A 16,355-nucleotide genomic window follows, 5' to 3' on the forward strand; every position below is an offset into this window, starting at 1 on the left:
ATGTTGAGAAATTGAAAAGTATATAAGAAGAATTTCCTGTCACACAAGTACTAGAAAACACTAACATGGTATGTTATGGTATGGAACACACTAACATGGTATGTTATGGTATGGAACAGTGAGCTATTTGCCACTTACTATATAACAGGAAAATTTGTTGAAATAAAACACGTTTCCTGCAAATTATTTCTAAATGAAATAGAATGGTAAATAAACCTTGTACAAATTAAATAATTTTCTATTAATTATAGCAATTTACCAATTGATTAAACTCAGACAAAAAAAAAGGGTGAAAAACAGCAGGAATATGTCCATCTCATTTTATCACTAAAGAGATGTTTAACTGATTGCAGTTTAGGACTGTTAACAGCTATAATAAAGAAAAACTGTTTAAAAACATTATGCAAACACTGCCCCTCTTAGGGCAAGAATGTTCAAAGTCTGTATTTGAAGCTAGGGTTTTTTTACTCTCCTGAAATGACTAGGTTTGACTCTTGATTTTTGTCATCTGCTTCAGCAGCATTAACCAAACAGCACTTGCCCTAAGCAAAATACTTAGATGGATTAGAAATACGACACTCACCTCTTTTATATAAATCAAGAATAGTTGCAGAATACTTTACAAAGTAACCTTCTTCACTGCGAGATAAGATGTTCACTTTGTAAACTGCGAAACAACACAAAACAAAGGTGTTTTATTCCTTTTTCCTGCAGCATGTTCTAAATGTCATATAGATGCTCAGTTAAAAACTACAGTGTCCCTTTATGTTAATTTCTGGTAAAATTATGACTATACTTGTAGAGTGTTTGGCTCTTATCTGATGATCCACAACTTCTCCTAATCCCAAAATCACATAGAATCTTCTAGATTGGAAAAAACCTACAAGATTATTAAGTTTAACCATCAACCTCACCCACTGAGTCCTGTCACTAGCCCATGTCTCTTAGTGTCATGTTCATGTCTCTTAAATGTCTTAAGTTCTAGCAAAAGCATGAGAAATAAGTAATAACAATTCAAATATTACCATATGCAATATCATTCTGGCATGCAACTTCTCTCCTGGTATCAGCAGTTATTGACTGATCTAGTCTTTCTTGTACTTTGCTACACTCAGCTACATTGAGAGAGAAAATAAAAACAAACAGTTAAGACAGTGTCATCACATGTCCTCCCAAAAAACATCATGAGCTTCCACCTGATTCAGATAATCTACTGTAACCAAGAAACACCGAAATTATGGGAGTGCATGGTGTAGCAATGGATGTTTTTGTTTTTTTTTTTAAATACAATTAATGTATATTTTTAGAGGACACATAGCTGTGTTCTTAAGAGGATTTCCCCTTGTGGTTTAAAATGATTTTGTCCAAAGCATTAAACTGCCACCAAATTAAATAGAACATCTTTAAAAAAAAAGTTTACCTTCCATGCATTTGCATTCATCTCCTTCACACAATCTCACAAGTTTTTCATTTCCATATGGGTTATAAAATACAGTGCATCGTTTATCTACAAGATCCAAAAAGATATAATAAATAAATATAGAGAAACCAAGAAAACAGCACTGAAATTTTGTGAGTCTGAAATTAACTGTGCTTAAAATAACAAGGATTAGAAAGCTGTTGAAGGGAGAATGTAGCCTTCAGAAAAGGAATAAAGAGCTAAAAAGTATGAGTTTGAAGACACAGAATGCATACCAGGTGCGTGATACTCATATACACTGAATGTGCCAGGATTTAGCATTCCAACATGGAAAAGCTGACTAATTCGGAACCCAACACAGAGGAAGCGATCAGCTGGCACCTATTTGAAAGACACATGAATGAAGAAGTTCTAAAAAGGAAACACAGAAAGAGTTAACGTTGTTCTTACAGTTATGAAAGAGGTAACATACAGAATCTATCTGCAGAATAACGTGCCCATCTTTTATCTCATAGTCAGCTATCAACTGATCAACTCCACTTGCAAGCTGTAGGGAAGAAAAACAAAAAAATTGATAAAGAAAGTTTTCTGGATGATCTTGAAGATTTTTTAATCAGTAGGATTTATTCTCATCAGCATTAGAAGTACTTTGCAGCAATGAGAATGCAATGATACAAATCTGTACTACTAGTCTAACAGAGAGAGAAGAACAGTAAGTATCACAGTTCTGTCAGAAAAGTCTCCAGCAAAAGGAAGATGTCCTTTAATGCTTACAGTAGATAAGTCTTCTGAATTTGCTTCCAATCCACTAACCAAACTTATGTCCATCACCACATGAGCAGATCCTGACTGTGGCTCCCTTCTGCTCGGCCTGTACCTAAAATATATTAAAAACAAATAGTTAAACACAACTGAAACTAAAAACAATCTTTAATGCGCCATCTCAGAAAATCCCAAGGAAGATTTTATCAACGTTCATAACACCATCACAAAGAAATATATTCTGAATTAATCATTTTAGATTTATGTAAGTTATCATTCTTACAGGACTATTTCCCAAGAGAATAATGACCTTTGTCTCTATTACTTTTTACACAAATGCATGGAGAAGAAAAATGAAGAAAACAGGATCAAAAGACCAGATGTAATTACTAACATGGGAGGATTAGCAGATAAATACATTTTAATCTCACTCTTGGGGAAAAAAAAAAGATTTGAATATAAATGTCAGTTAATGCAATATTAAAACAATACCTAAGAAAAAATATAAGAGCAGAAAGTCTTTATAACATTCTTAGAGTAATTGCATTATGTCTACATAGAGCCACAATATATTTCCTTGCACTACTCAAATTCCTTAACAGCTGGGAATTGCACCTTTGCAAATAGGAGTGTTGAGCGTTCAGCAATCCAGGATGTTTTAAACCAGCACTGAGTTTAAATGAAACATTTAAAAGCAAAACATTGGCTCAATTTCTGCAGAAATAATAACAAGCTACCCAACTAACCCGCACCAGCTGTACTTACTTTGCACAAGCCTCTAAGCGCCCAAGTGGCCCACCGTCTTCTCCTCTGTAACCTTTTAAATCAAGTAGAGTCAAAGAAGTGATTTTAAAACTCTTCAGAAGTAGAAACCCCAAATTCTTGTAAACTCTTCTCATAATTGAAAGAGTTTCTAAAAATGTTTTGATAGCTATTTTTCATATGAGCACATTGTCTAGTCAGAAACAAATAACACCAAAGGATTTTATAATTTGGATAAAATGTCAGCTTTAATGCTTAATATGATTTATCGTGTACTGAAGTTGTTAAAACTACCTTCATAGCAAAAGCTCAGAATGCATCTATACACCCTGCTGTAGCTGGATTACAAGTCTCAATACCTTGCAGAATTTACCACAAACCACTCTCCTAATGTATTTTTTTTCTGCTAGAATTCTATATTTCTCACTGCCTCAATTGTAATAGCAATTCTACAGATGAGTAAAAATACAATAACATAGATACATTAAAAATATTTCCATTCACAAAAAGACAATAGTTTCAAAAAAAAAAAAGCAAAAAAAGCTTCTAGCAATTTGTTTTCTAGGGGAAGAATTCATTAGTATCATTCCTAATCAAAAGCACATTGACAAACAAAACAAGCTTCCCCCACCTCTGCATTGACCCAGTCAGCAATATTAAAAACCATATTAACTCTTTACCATCATCTCTCTTTGGAACAATCTTCAATTCAAAGTTACACGACTCTTCAGAAGTACCCATTACATTGTATACTGTCCTCACCTACAAACAAATAAGTAAGACAATATAGAAACAGTAAACAGTGCTCAAATATGGCATACAAATCCAAAAATTGACACTACAGAGTTAGAGGATTTTGAGACAAGTGAACCATTCTGTACAAAGATGGTTTTGTTTTGGTGAACACAAATCAGAATGAGTAAATGATCAGCACAGAAATAAACGTGGCACTCTCAAGAAAAACCAAACCAACTCTTGCTGGTGGTGTTCAGAAGACTAAAAATACTACATGAACAAGTCCTGATTGTTTTATGAATGTAAATACTAGTCCACACGTTGTCATACATCTGCTCAGTACAAAACATAGCCAAAATGACATCTATCCCTTCAGTCTAAAAGTAAGGGCAACAAGGAGAATGGCTTATGAAAAGCTGCATTTTCTTTTTCAGCATTCACATTAACAAACAGAAGATACCATATTAAAAAATTGGTTGCATGCTTACATTTACTGTAGCTATACCAGTGCTGCTGCCAGTGCTTACATATATGTCATCATCCAAAGGTACCTAAGGGATTGGTGTTAAATATAAATAGTTATAATAGTAAAGAATATAATTGAAGCCAGATGAACTGCTTGTCTTTTCTATATTCAAATGCAAATTAAGGACACAAACTGCTTCTACAAAAAAAAAAAAAAAAAGCACTTTGCAGGAACAAGTAGAGACAATTAGGCATTGAAAAGCACATTAAATTATTAAATGTAGCAGATAAGCAAATTCCTTAAACACTTTCTATGTCATATTAATATCAGTTTATCAAAAGATAAAGCTAATCTAGTAGTGATTTTTAAGTTCACAGTACCACTTAACAAATTATATACAATTCTGCTTTGACTTTTCAGAAGAGATACCATTCACTCACTGTCACAGATCTTCCCACAAAATTATCTTCTGTGAGTTTAAATAGATGAAGATCTCCATGATTTCTGTATGCAACCTTAATGCCCATGTCCAGATGAAGCCGTTTGACAAGAAGGGAATATTCAGTCAAGGCCTCAAGAGCATTAACAGTATCCTGTCAGCAAATAATTTAAAAGATTTACTTACAGGAATATGAAACTAATTTTTTTTTTTAAACAAAGCTATTCATTTTCTGCAGTTTAAACAGGAAGGCATACATTGGTAACCATTACTTGCTGCAGAACTTATGCAGCATGGCAGCTTACCACTGTGTTGGATGTACTATCTCATAACTATATTTGTGGGCATGTTTGTGCAATCTAAAGAAACAAATGCAAGCATAAAGAAAAGGCAAGCAAAGACTAAATAACAAACAGCAGCCATTTTCTCTCTCCAACTTGTTCTTTCTTCCTTAGTAATTTAAAAAGATTGGGGGTCTTGTATGAACTGGAATGTTCTATATAGTATGACCACTATAGGCTTCCTAGAGAGGTGGTGGATGGCCCATATCTGCCAGTATTCAAGAGGCATTTAGGCACCTGGTTAGCCCTGAAGTGGTCAGGCAGTTGGACTCAAAGCTCTGTATGGGTCCCTTCCAAGTGAACTATTCCATTCTATTCTAATACAATTTTTGCATAGAAAAAAACTGCATACCCTCTTAACATTGCATACCTCTTACATCTCATTTTTTGGGGAGATAAGAACGAACATGTCATAAAATGAAATATTCTGTTTTATAACTAACTCAGGAAAACAGCTTCCTGGTATGACTCCTTTCATTCAGCTTATCTCAAGTCATTGGAGTCAGCTCACAAATTTCTGTTTATAATGAACTTCACAAAAAGACGTATTTCCCAGAGACAAAGAAAACCATGGCACGAGAGCTATTCAATACTAGCGTCACGTACAGGATGTTGAATTTGTCAAGCAGGGTCACCTAATATTATCCTCTTAAGGTTCCTCAGATTTTAGCACTTGAGGAATGGGAACAAAGTATTTAGAAGCTCACCTGAGTTGAGTAAAATCCTCCACCGTATCTTTGTTCTTCAGACAACCACTTGATGATTGGATTAGCATAGTTCTTATCTCCTCTTAACAAAGCAGTAAGCAATGCATATGCTGTAGTCTCAACCATTTGTGCAGTAACAGGGCTGGGAGCAAGTAGGTCTGATGTTTTAAAATCATCCTTCCAAAAACGATAGATAGGAGGGTCACCTACAGAAGAAAGGTTTCAAGTTGTCTACACAGGTCAAGAAGAAAAGGAGGTACTCTCTCTGCATATAACAAGGGATGAATGTATGGCAAACAGGTATATAGGTATTGGACCAGAGAGATTATCACGTTACAAAGGAGAAATGAAATAAAGATCTTACCCGCGTCCTGGGCTCACAGAAGGGCTCCAAGAGGAAGGATCTCCATCTAAAGATCCTTCCTGCTTGGGAGTCAGCCCTTAAATGGGGCCTAGGAGGGGTGGAGCCAGGCTTCACCCCTTCTGGTCACTTAGGTGAAATTGCGTTCACCTGTGCCCCTGCGGCTGACTCAGCGCTCATCTCAGGTGGTCAATCAGAGGTTCAGGCTGTGATTCAACAGTTCCCATACAGATGAATATATACTTCTAAATTATATTTATTCTAGAAGCCGATGATAAACAGAACAATCTACCTGAGGATCAAGTCTGATACACACTTTGAGAGAATTTAATAAGCAATACCTATGACAGACGCTTCCCTCTTCAGAGCAGAGAACAAGGATCTTGCAGCCTGATGATTCAAATCCACAAGAGCTAAAGCATATGAAATTATTGCCATCGTAAAGGGGCTTTGAGCAGACTGTACATTTGTCAACAAATAATCTCCTGCCTTATTTTTAGCATCATGGATTTTCTGAAAAAATAAACAGACTACAGCTTAAATGTATAAGACATTTATATATGTACAAATATATATATAGCATATACAATGTATATTTAGATGCATCAATTACACATATCTATCAAGACAATATAGGATTACATAGTATTTTCTACAGTTTGCCATAAAGTGATCTAGAATTTCACTGTTGTTCTTTTACCAACTTTGAAGCAATTAAATCTTAACCTCTGACACTGTAAAAAAGTCTGTTGATTTCTTTGAGCAAATGTTAAAGAAAAATGGAAGAAATCAGAATCCCAGAACATGACTGTGGGCAGAAATAAAACCATTATTTACCTGAGTAGGGCATATTTTAATTGATTTTTCAATTCCAATAATAGAAAATGCTGTGAGATACAAAGATTTTTCTTTAGCTTCTCTGGGTAATGTACCCTAGAAAATAAAATATGTAAATATAATTAAATAGAAGTAACAGTTAATTTAAATAATTACAACTTTTTATGTTTTAGGTGAGGAAAAAAATAGAAATTCTTGTATGAAATATCAGTTTGATTTTACCTGAAAAATACTGACTCTTTTGTAGGTAAGAGCTCATTAGTAAAAGAGACCAAAATATATTTATTGTCAAGCCAGGTCTATTATTTGGTAAAATCAAGCTACACGTTTATTTTTTCTAAACATTAACAATTGTCACATAGCTGCTTTTAGTGGTAGGACAGGAAACTTTGAAATGTTGTGCTGTTCTGTAAACTAGTTACAAAGAGGTAAAATTGGCAAATTCTCCTGGCTAGATTTCTGGTGAAATGCAGCCTGGAATATCTTGCCCCTTCTGTAACTTTAATTCTTGCTCTACATACACAGTAAACATCCAATTTTCATACCTGTAGTTTCACTGGTTGATAATCTGAAAATTCACTGAATGACCCATCTGGCATTTGGCAGTTATCAATCAACCACAGAAGTGAATTACAAACAGAAATTTGGTCAAGATTTATATATTGATTAACTTGTCCAAGAATCCTTAAAGCAAAAGCTGTCAACCTGACAAAGAAATCAAATGTATTATTTTTGTTCTCATTTGCAGATACTATCAAATTGCTACAGATTAGACAAATTTACATTTTTTATGATTTAGGTATGTAATATACTCCCACAGTTCAAAGAGATATTGCAGATGAATTTTAAATTTAACTTAATGAACGGGCAATAATTAGTCATAAATAATTTTACAATAGGGATCAAATACCATGCTTCAGGATATGAACTCACTATGATGCTACATGTCCTTGAAAATATCACCCTTTAAAAAATTAGCTATAGTATGAAAGCAAAGGACTGAATCAAGCCTTTTCCATTCATTCAAATCCAAAGACTTAACTCACCATGTGCTAGCTTTCCCATTTTTCCACATGCTGTATGAGAAGTCAGAATTTCTGAATGACAAGACGCTTACAATTCCTAAGGGGTATATTAGGCAGAAAGAAAGTTACAAAAAGAGACTTATTAAAATTATATCTGCTCACTCAGATACATTACCTTTCTTATTCAGCAAAGTTGATGAAGATCTAGAATTCTGAAGCAAGAGAAGAAGTTATATTTTTCTACCTTCTTTCATCTTCCTTCTCATTGCAGTTCTTGAAGTTAAGGTTTCAGGACCCAGTATATGCCAGTTGTTCGATGCTTCCAAGTAGTGAAACACATAAAATACTGGGGCAATAGTCATGAGCTCTGCCTCTGCACTGCCCTTCGGCAGATTCGTAAGAATACTAAGACCTTCAGGACTGAGGATTGTGGCAATTACTTCACCCATAAGATGTCCTGTGGAAAGAATAATAACAAGACTGACTTATAAGCAATCATTCTTTATGAGGTGATCTGCAAATCCTTTCCTAGAAAGGTAAAAAAAAATATCTAAGAATAAATGCAGACAAATTTAAACATGGATTAATGGTAGACGAAAAGCTTAACTACAATTTACCTTTTACACTGACACTTCTATCAATTTTTGTTTTGGGGACCAGGTTTAGTGGAATCTTATAACGAAATTCCTGTCGTCTCTTGATTGAACCTACAAAGGAAGATGCATATATAACACACAGCAAAATTATATCAGTAGAGAATTAAGATAAAATAGTTGGATTTAAATATTTCAACTGCCTAAGACAGCAACAAAAATAACTACAACGACATGAAGAGTAGAAATACACATGCAAACAATATCAACTGTTGAAAAGGAACAGATGCAAACACTGTAATCGTAATTCTGTCTTTACTGTTAAGAGAAAATATTTATCTTTGAGTTTATAAGTCAGCTGTGATTAAATGAGAATACATTCAATCTTTATTATTAATATACCTGTTAATCAGCTTTCAAGCACACTAAGAAAAACATAGTATTTTATCATATTTTTAAAAATACATAGTGGTTGATTTCTACCAAATGTATTTTTTGAAAGACTAGCTATTTTGAGCTGGATTTGTAAGCCAATGAAAAGACAAGACATCCTTGGACATGTCCAACAAAGAATATGTCAGGAAGGAGAAGTGCCAATCTTTTCATATTACAAAAAATTGGAGCATCATAACTGCATGAATCCAGAAAATGAAAAAGAAAATATATAAGGATGCATAGAATCAATTTCCATACCATAAACACCTTGTGGATCCAAAGTGAAACCCGCATGAAGTTCTTTTTTAATGCCTTCTGGCTGTAAGCATTAAGAGGAAAGAAGCAGAGAACAGTAACACTGTTACATACACAAATACATTAGTTGCCTTCTGCATCCTTGCCTGCAGCTGAATTCTACTTAAATGTTCCACAATATATTCAAGTTAGTGGTCTATTTCCCAAAAGTCTTGAGAAAGTTTAACAAAAGATTTAAATGAAAGCTTAAGTATAAGATTCCCCTCCAAAAAAGAATATTTCAATGAAGTAGGATTAAGCAGTTGAAAAATCTGAACCAAGTAACTTAGAATTTCATATTTTCCTCACTTATTCAATTAGATATATATGTATATCTCTGACAATCTTTATATGCAAGGTATAAAATGCACACACTCAAATACTTTGCCATACATTTTTCCACTGCATACACCTCAATTAATTCTATGATATTACCTGAAATTTGGGAGTATAATAACATTAAAATAAAGCAAAATTCATATATCGATTTCATATATGTTGCTCTTTTTGTAATTGAATCAATATGAAAATCAAAAATAATCATTTTTTCTTACCATTACACGTAATGTTTTAACGACAGTTTCACTGCTCCCAGTTGTCAGCAGTGTGAAGTTGATAGTGTGAAGACCTAATTCCAAAGGAAGAATCCTGAACACAATTGGCGATGAAGAACCAGCACCTAGATTCTTCAAATTACAATTGTGCATCCTTTGTCTAGTAGTTGCAGAATCTCCAGAAGAACAGATTCCATCTCCAGCTGCTATTTTAACACAGAACTGAAACATTGAAAAATTTTAAATGTTCACCTTCACAACAGGCAAACTGGCAGAGTAATACTAAAGACACTAAAATACCATACTGAGTATTGCATTACTCTAATACTCAATTTCTGTCTACAATGAACAAGTATTACTGGTGTTACTAACTGCAGAATTACTACTATTTGCACTAGAGACACGCTAACAAATGTTCCTTAGCCATGTCTAGAAATCACAGACATCTTTACACACTTTTCAATAATTTTGCATCTCACTTTAAAGCAGATCATATTTAACTCTTCCCAAAGGACTACAGAAACCTGATCCAGAGATCTGTTTATATTAGGTACTCATAAAAGAAGTGATTTTTTTTTTCATTTTGTTTGTTAATATTTCAATAAAATTCAGGAAGACAAATTACCTTAATTGCAGACGCTCTATGGTTATAAACGGATCCTTTTAATTCAATTTGTTCTCCTCGCACCACAGAATAAGGAACATAAATGCTAAGGAAGATGTCTTTTACAACTTGCACTTCCAGTGGTGCAGCAACACATATACCTAACAAAATTAAACACATAAAATCACACTATCTTGTCTTCCCTTCTGACAAACCACATTCTTTCCACCTGTACTGATGATTTATCATTTTTAAAACATACACTTTGAAATAGTCCTGTTTTTTTCAAAAGTTCTTGCTTCCTGTTCTTCACATATACTTTCTTTTACATACTCACTTTCAATTGCACTTCTTTCATATACTTGCTGACATTGCAGCCCTTTTGCTCCTTCTACTGATTCCCAAAACTAAAATAAACTCTTCTGTTTAAACTAGCATATCTAATGGAAAATCTGTTTCTTCCTCTTCTCAGGTTCCCAAGCTATTGACAGAAAGTCACAGTACAGCTGAGCTATGGAAGTCACTCACTACTTGTGATGTTTTTACATTCTTCCTTATTTATTATGAGCCTCCATCAAATACAAGATACTAGGCTAGACTGACCTTTCTCCTGCACTGCCATTTTTACACTTATAGCAGGAAATGAAGTAATTTCCTTTCTCTACAATATGCATTTGATGTTGTCTTTTCCTCTTTTATAACCAGAAAATGAACATTTGAGAATATGCATGGGAACTATAATGAGAGGCTTTGCAAAATCCAGACTGAAAAATTACCTACTTAACTTAATTACCTACAACATAATTGGGTTGCAGTACCTACCTTTATCAGAAATGCCAACACCTTGCACTTCCCAGGTAGTCAGTGAATCAGGCAGAGTGATAGACAAAGTCTTTGACCTGTGTTTGGAAGTGTTTTTCTTTTACAATCAGCACATTCATACATTAACTATTTGCTAACACCAACACCAACAGATCAACATAAAAACAACAGGTGCACAGCAGGTGCACAGAAGACATCGCACCTTCTGCGCAGTGTCTAAGGCAAGATGAGAGCATATTTAGGGAACTGAAAGTCTGAGTTTTGTTTGAATAAGCTTGTTTTTAGCTGACGTCATGGAAGCAAGGTAAAAAGTGAACAGAAAAGGGGCTCAATCTGGGTGCCAGACAGCACCTCCTGCATGTAGAACAACATGACAGGAATAGTGTGCTTATACAATACTGCATACTAGCACACATTGCAAGTATGTGTAAAGTTACACAGGTTATATCAATTTTAGCATTTACTTTATAGAAAGTAAGCTGATGATGTTAGTAACTTCCTTGACAAAAGTAGTACCGTGGAGAAACTTGATGAACTTCCCATAACCAGCTTTCAGGAAAATAGCTCCGAACTTCTGCCTCGTCTAGTTCCAAAAAAGCCTCAAATTCTGTGGAAGATGAGTAAATCAAGTAAAAAATAAACAAGCAAAAAACTCTTGCCAAAAGCCTTCCACTAAAGGCATGAAAATCATTATATCTTCCTTTTGTCTATAAGCCTATTTGCCTCAGGTTAGTCCTGATACAAAAAAAGTACCCAAATACCCAAATCAAGAGCCTGTTTATTCCACTTCATCTACTTATACATGTGGACAACCATTCAATATCTGGACAGATTAACTTGTTAACAAGCAATTAGAGGGAGAGAATGGGAGACAAGAAATTTCACAGTCCCACTGATCTTTTCTGAGATGTTACCCACTGGCTGTTTTAGGCCTAGGCAAAGGATTCCAAGTTAAGCATTCAAATTAACATTCTCTTCAGATGAACAACACATTTCTGCTTGTTCTAAACATGGATGAAAAGAATACAGCTCTCTAGCACTTCTATCAGAACAAAGAACTGTTCTCTCCCCTCTGTAGGGGTACACAATCAAAGTCTATGGAGACTGGCACAGTTCCTTCTGAAAAAATCCTGAGAGGTAATCAGAGAGGGTTAACAGATTATCTATGTTGTCACCTCTACGTTCATTCACACTCTACAAAGAGTATTTCTCTACATGCCCACACAAGAGTCAAAGCTCTTCTACTTACGTTTTCTTGCCAGTATTAGAAGCTTACTAGGCTCTTCTTCCCGCAGTCTGTTTGCAAATTCACAGCAATGTCTGAATGCTGAAACGCACTTTGCATGACTCTGAATTCGCCGAGCTCTATCACTGCAAGTCTCGCTTACTGGATATGCTTTTACTCCATGCATACAGCATTTTCGAATTTCTAGATGTTTATATTTGGATGCTGAAATAGCAATAAAATAATTCCCCTTTAATATCAACTTTTAATTTTCAAACGCATTTTAATTAGCCACACAACTCTTACTTCTAAAATTTGTTGCAATTCTATGAAGGTATAGATTTGAGGAGGAACATGAACAGGTATTTTTTAAAATGCTGGAGACACGCGTTTAATCACAATTCTGAATTAGAGGAGTTTTAGTACGATAAGATTTAACAGACAAAAGCTGTTCTATCAAGGTTGGTCACTGGCAGGTGGTCACTGCTGTGTGGTAAAACTGTGCATTGTCAAGATATGCCTTTCCAGAAAATAAAAAAAGAATCCTACACATATGCTACGTTTTCAGTGTGTATGAAGTTTCACTGATTTCAAATTGAGCATATGTTTAAGAGACTTTATAAATGTGGTCCAATTAAATGCCATATTCCATCTTTGTCAGTCTCTCTCTCTATTATGTTACATGAATAACAATAATTTAACGTATTACACAAACACTCATTTTCTTGATTAGTAGTGGGCACGGCCCTTTTGTCAAGAATGTATATTTTAAAGAACTTTTTAAACACCTTCTTTGAGTACTTGCTCCTCAAAGTCAGACCGTTTGGTTCTTATAACTTCACTGCACTTTCCACCTGTTTAAAAAAAACAAACAACAAGTAAGTACAAAACACAGGACTTTGATAATAACACTGACCACTTAAAAAGATATCCATAAAGTCACATTCCAGATTTGGGAGACATTTTTATTTATTGTTCTATTTTCTTAAAAATAAGTCAATTACAATAACCAACACACAAACCATAATGCTTTTCTTCCTGAAAACTCCATTTTGCATTACATACATTCCTATGAATTTTTTTTTTTTTTTTTTTTTTTTAAGTTCCAGTGTACTGTGAGCTACAAGAGAATATTTCAGGAAAGAAAATTCATAATTTCACATTTAAAACTAGGGAATATACCTGCTTCATTTGAATCATCAGCATTTGCATTAGTTAAAAATGTTAGCCCAGCCATTCGGAATACATCAACATTGTTTTGTCCTCCTCCAGCACCACATCCAAGGTCACTCTTTTCCAATTTCAGCATTATCTGAGGAATAAACACATTGGCATCTAACTAAAATGTGGAACAGATCATATATATATCAAATGATAAATGAGAGAATTAGACATGCAGAAAGGCAACCTTAGTCTGGAAAATGTCTTCACAACACACTGACGCATACCATGTAAAAAAAATTGAACTCAACCACCAGAACTAACACAGTCATGTACTTGTGGCACACATCTGAGCTAATAAGTCATTAGAATCAAGGCAGTAATGTGTTTATAACAGTTCTGATACTCAATCTAGCTTGTTTAAAACTTTTAAAAATATTCTCCTACTGAACTCCTATGCATTTTGTATCTGACTGTTCTGAGGCGTCAAAGAACTGCTATATTTTACAACAGGAATGGAATTATTTCAGAGACAAATGATATGCATGTTTACTTAACATATACATGTATCTAAAATTCTACAAGGACTGAAAACCTCTATAATCCACTGAACATAATAGTAACCACCACGACATTTTAAAAGTATGCCATAAAAATTTAACCTTAAAGATTATAGGAAGAAATAAAAAGGCAAATATAGTCTTTGTGCCTCTTTGACCACAGGGCTCTTTGACACTGCAGTCTATTTTTGTCCAAGTCTGAGGGTTTCTGAGACCACTCAGATCTGGCTTTAAAATCACAATTTACTTTTACTGGAAATCAAGATATCGTAAATGAATTATTTTTATAATTTGGAACTGTCAGAATGAAACCCACAGATTTTATTCTAGATTTCTCTTCTATTTCTAGGCTTATTGAAGGCATAAAACGTAACAGTGATTTGAACAAGAACATAAAACAAACAGCAGTTTATCCTTCTTCTTTTGGCTATTACTTAACTTTTTCCATTGCTCTCTTTCCTCTTCCTGTTACTCCATATATTGCCTTGTCAATAGATGACAAAGCAACAAAGGAATCGAATTGTGTTTTCATGTTAAGTGACACAATCTCTGCTGGCTTATGTGTCTCTTTGCTTGATAGCAACTTAATCTATAAACAAGAAACAAATGTTAGTAATCTTAAAAGTACATTCTTCAAAATAAATGCATCCAAAAGCTGACATTTCAGCACACCAAGGAAATGTTAAAGAACTTGTGTAATACCAAGTTAAAATCTGAGCATAAAATGAATGCACACCCACAAACTTCAGTGCCTATTTTACTACTCACATCAAGACTACTCCCACACTTCTGTTCCACATTTAGCCAAACTGAATCAGCTACTAACTCAGCAGGTTCTTCTCCCACAATATAGTAAACAATAAGACGTGCTGAAGGAACCATTTCTTGAGTTATCTGAAAAGACAGATGTTCGTATTCCAAATCTTTAATTCTCTTCTGTGTTCCAAAGCTTACTATTTTCCCTTTTGACGTGATCTGTAATAGAAAGATGATGGAGAACAAAAAAAGACAAATTTTAAGTTGAATGTCTCTTATACATAATAATTATTTTGCATTTAGGTATAATCCAGCACACACAAAAATGCATTTAGCACTAGTGTGTCTAGTTCAAGGGAAGGCAGCTCTCTCCCTCACTCTGTAACAACAGCTGTTGTCTCTATGAATCTTTGTCTTCCTTTCCTTAGATGATTCAGCTCATGAAATAGCTCTTGAGATTAGCACTACTACTTCTTAATTCCAGCCTATGTCAGATGAGAATTCAAAACAATACAGCTTTAACATATAATTTAAACATGAATCTGGTAACAAGTTATTACTACAGGACTGGCATTTTTATAGAAGACAGCATATATACTCTGAACAGTTGTGTGAGCAGCATGCATTCTCTGGTGATGATAGATCCTGACTGCTGAAGTCCTTCACCTAGGACAATATATCTAGTCACAATTCAGTAGTTCATGTGGAAACATCACTTACTTACCAAATAGCTGTAGTGATGTATATTATGAATGTATCGACTTCGTGGATATATGTTAATACTTATGAAATCTCCTACACTCAGTATTTTGTGGTTTGAAGCCCAGTCGATATAGAGATAACTTTGACTTAATGATGAATAAACTCTTGCTTCATAGGTTTTGGTTGCTTGGTTTTCATCTGAAAGGTGTGGATCAGCAGTTTTTACCTGAAAAGATAATAAAATGTCCACAAAATTTTGTAGCAGAAAAGGAAATAAAACCTGTATTATGAATAGTTTAAATACCAAGCTACACTTCAGAAAATAAGCACAATATTAAAAGCATTTTGCAATATACTATTCAGAGAGATTAATAAAATAAGCCAACTAAAGGCTTTCATGCTTTCTTTAATAAAAATATTTATAAATACAAAATCAAATAGAAATTGTAGTATAGAAGCACGTACATAAGTAGAGCAGAAAATGTCAATAATATGCCTCTACATAACAAAAGAAGCATTCTCAGAGATTAGTTCACATATTCAGTTATTAAATAAAACATCTGAGTACTATAAAATAACTAGGTGATTAACTGGGATATTTTGTTTCAGAATAATTTCAAGCACAATTAAATATAGAAGTAATGTTTTATTATAGCATTTGGGTTTCGTAACTGATTATTGGGAACAATCTCTAAGTTTATAAACTAAGGGTTGAAAGCAAAATCTTACCACGTGCTGTACACTGGAAAAAAAATATACAATTAAACCCTCTAAGAAACAAATTAATGGAAGAA

At 34.1% G+C, this 16,355-nt stretch overlaps 1 protein-coding gene across 5 annotated transcripts in view; it reads right to left on the bottom strand.

Moving 5' to 3' along the window:
• C5 (complement component 5) overlaps positions 1 to 16,355 on the bottom strand; it is a 37,554-nt gene that overhangs the window by 13,005 nt on the left and 8,194 nt on the right. For all 5 annotated transcript variants that reach the window (XM_025141495.3, XM_025141496.3, XM_025141494.3 and 2 more), the window contains exons 12-39: positions 15,584 to 15,787; positions 14,872 to 15,078; positions 14,543 to 14,692; positions 13,565 to 13,694; positions 13,171 to 13,236; positions 12,407 to 12,607; positions 11,674 to 11,764; positions 11,158 to 11,234; positions 10,357 to 10,496; positions 9,732 to 9,953; positions 9,142 to 9,202; positions 8,473 to 8,562; positions 8,100 to 8,312; positions 7,877 to 7,952; positions 7,376 to 7,535; positions 6,831 to 6,926; positions 6,335 to 6,506; positions 5,633 to 5,838; positions 4,586 to 4,738; positions 4,168 to 4,230; positions 3,625 to 3,706; positions 2,948 to 2,999; positions 2,195 to 2,297; positions 1,893 to 1,967; positions 1,696 to 1,801; positions 1,421 to 1,507; positions 1,026 to 1,115; positions 584 to 667 (exon numbers count right to left, since the gene is read on the bottom strand). In XM_025141495.3, the coding sequence (XP_024997263.2) occupies positions 584 to 667; positions 1,026 to 1,115; positions 1,421 to 1,507; positions 1,696 to 1,801; positions 1,893 to 1,967; positions 2,195 to 2,297; positions 2,948 to 2,999; positions 3,625 to 3,706; positions 4,168 to 4,230; positions 4,586 to 4,738; positions 5,633 to 5,838; positions 6,335 to 6,506; positions 6,831 to 6,926; positions 7,376 to 7,535; positions 7,877 to 7,952; positions 8,100 to 8,312; positions 8,473 to 8,562; positions 9,142 to 9,202; positions 9,732 to 9,953; positions 10,357 to 10,496; positions 11,158 to 11,234; positions 11,674 to 11,764; positions 12,407 to 12,607; positions 13,171 to 13,236; positions 13,565 to 13,694; positions 14,543 to 14,692; positions 14,872 to 15,078; positions 15,584 to 15,787 (3,457 nt within the window). The remainder of the gene's footprint in view (positions 1 to 583; positions 668 to 1,025; positions 1,116 to 1,420; positions 1,508 to 1,695; positions 1,802 to 1,892; positions 1,968 to 2,194; positions 2,298 to 2,947; positions 3,000 to 3,624; positions 3,707 to 4,167; positions 4,231 to 4,585; positions 4,739 to 5,632; positions 5,839 to 6,334; positions 6,507 to 6,830; positions 6,927 to 7,375; positions 7,536 to 7,876; positions 7,953 to 8,099; positions 8,313 to 8,472; positions 8,563 to 9,141; positions 9,203 to 9,731; positions 9,954 to 10,356; positions 10,497 to 11,157; positions 11,235 to 11,673; positions 11,765 to 12,406; positions 12,608 to 13,170; positions 13,237 to 13,564; positions 13,695 to 14,542; positions 14,693 to 14,871; positions 15,079 to 15,583; positions 15,788 to 16,355) is intronic.

Source organism: Gallus gallus, chromosome 17, assembly GCF_016699485.2.
Source record: "Gallus gallus isolate bGalGal1 chromosome 17, bGalGal1.mat.broiler.GRCg7b, whole genome shotgun sequence".
Classification (NCBI taxonomy): domain Eukaryota; kingdom Metazoa; phylum Chordata; class Aves; order Galliformes; family Phasianidae; genus Gallus; species Gallus gallus.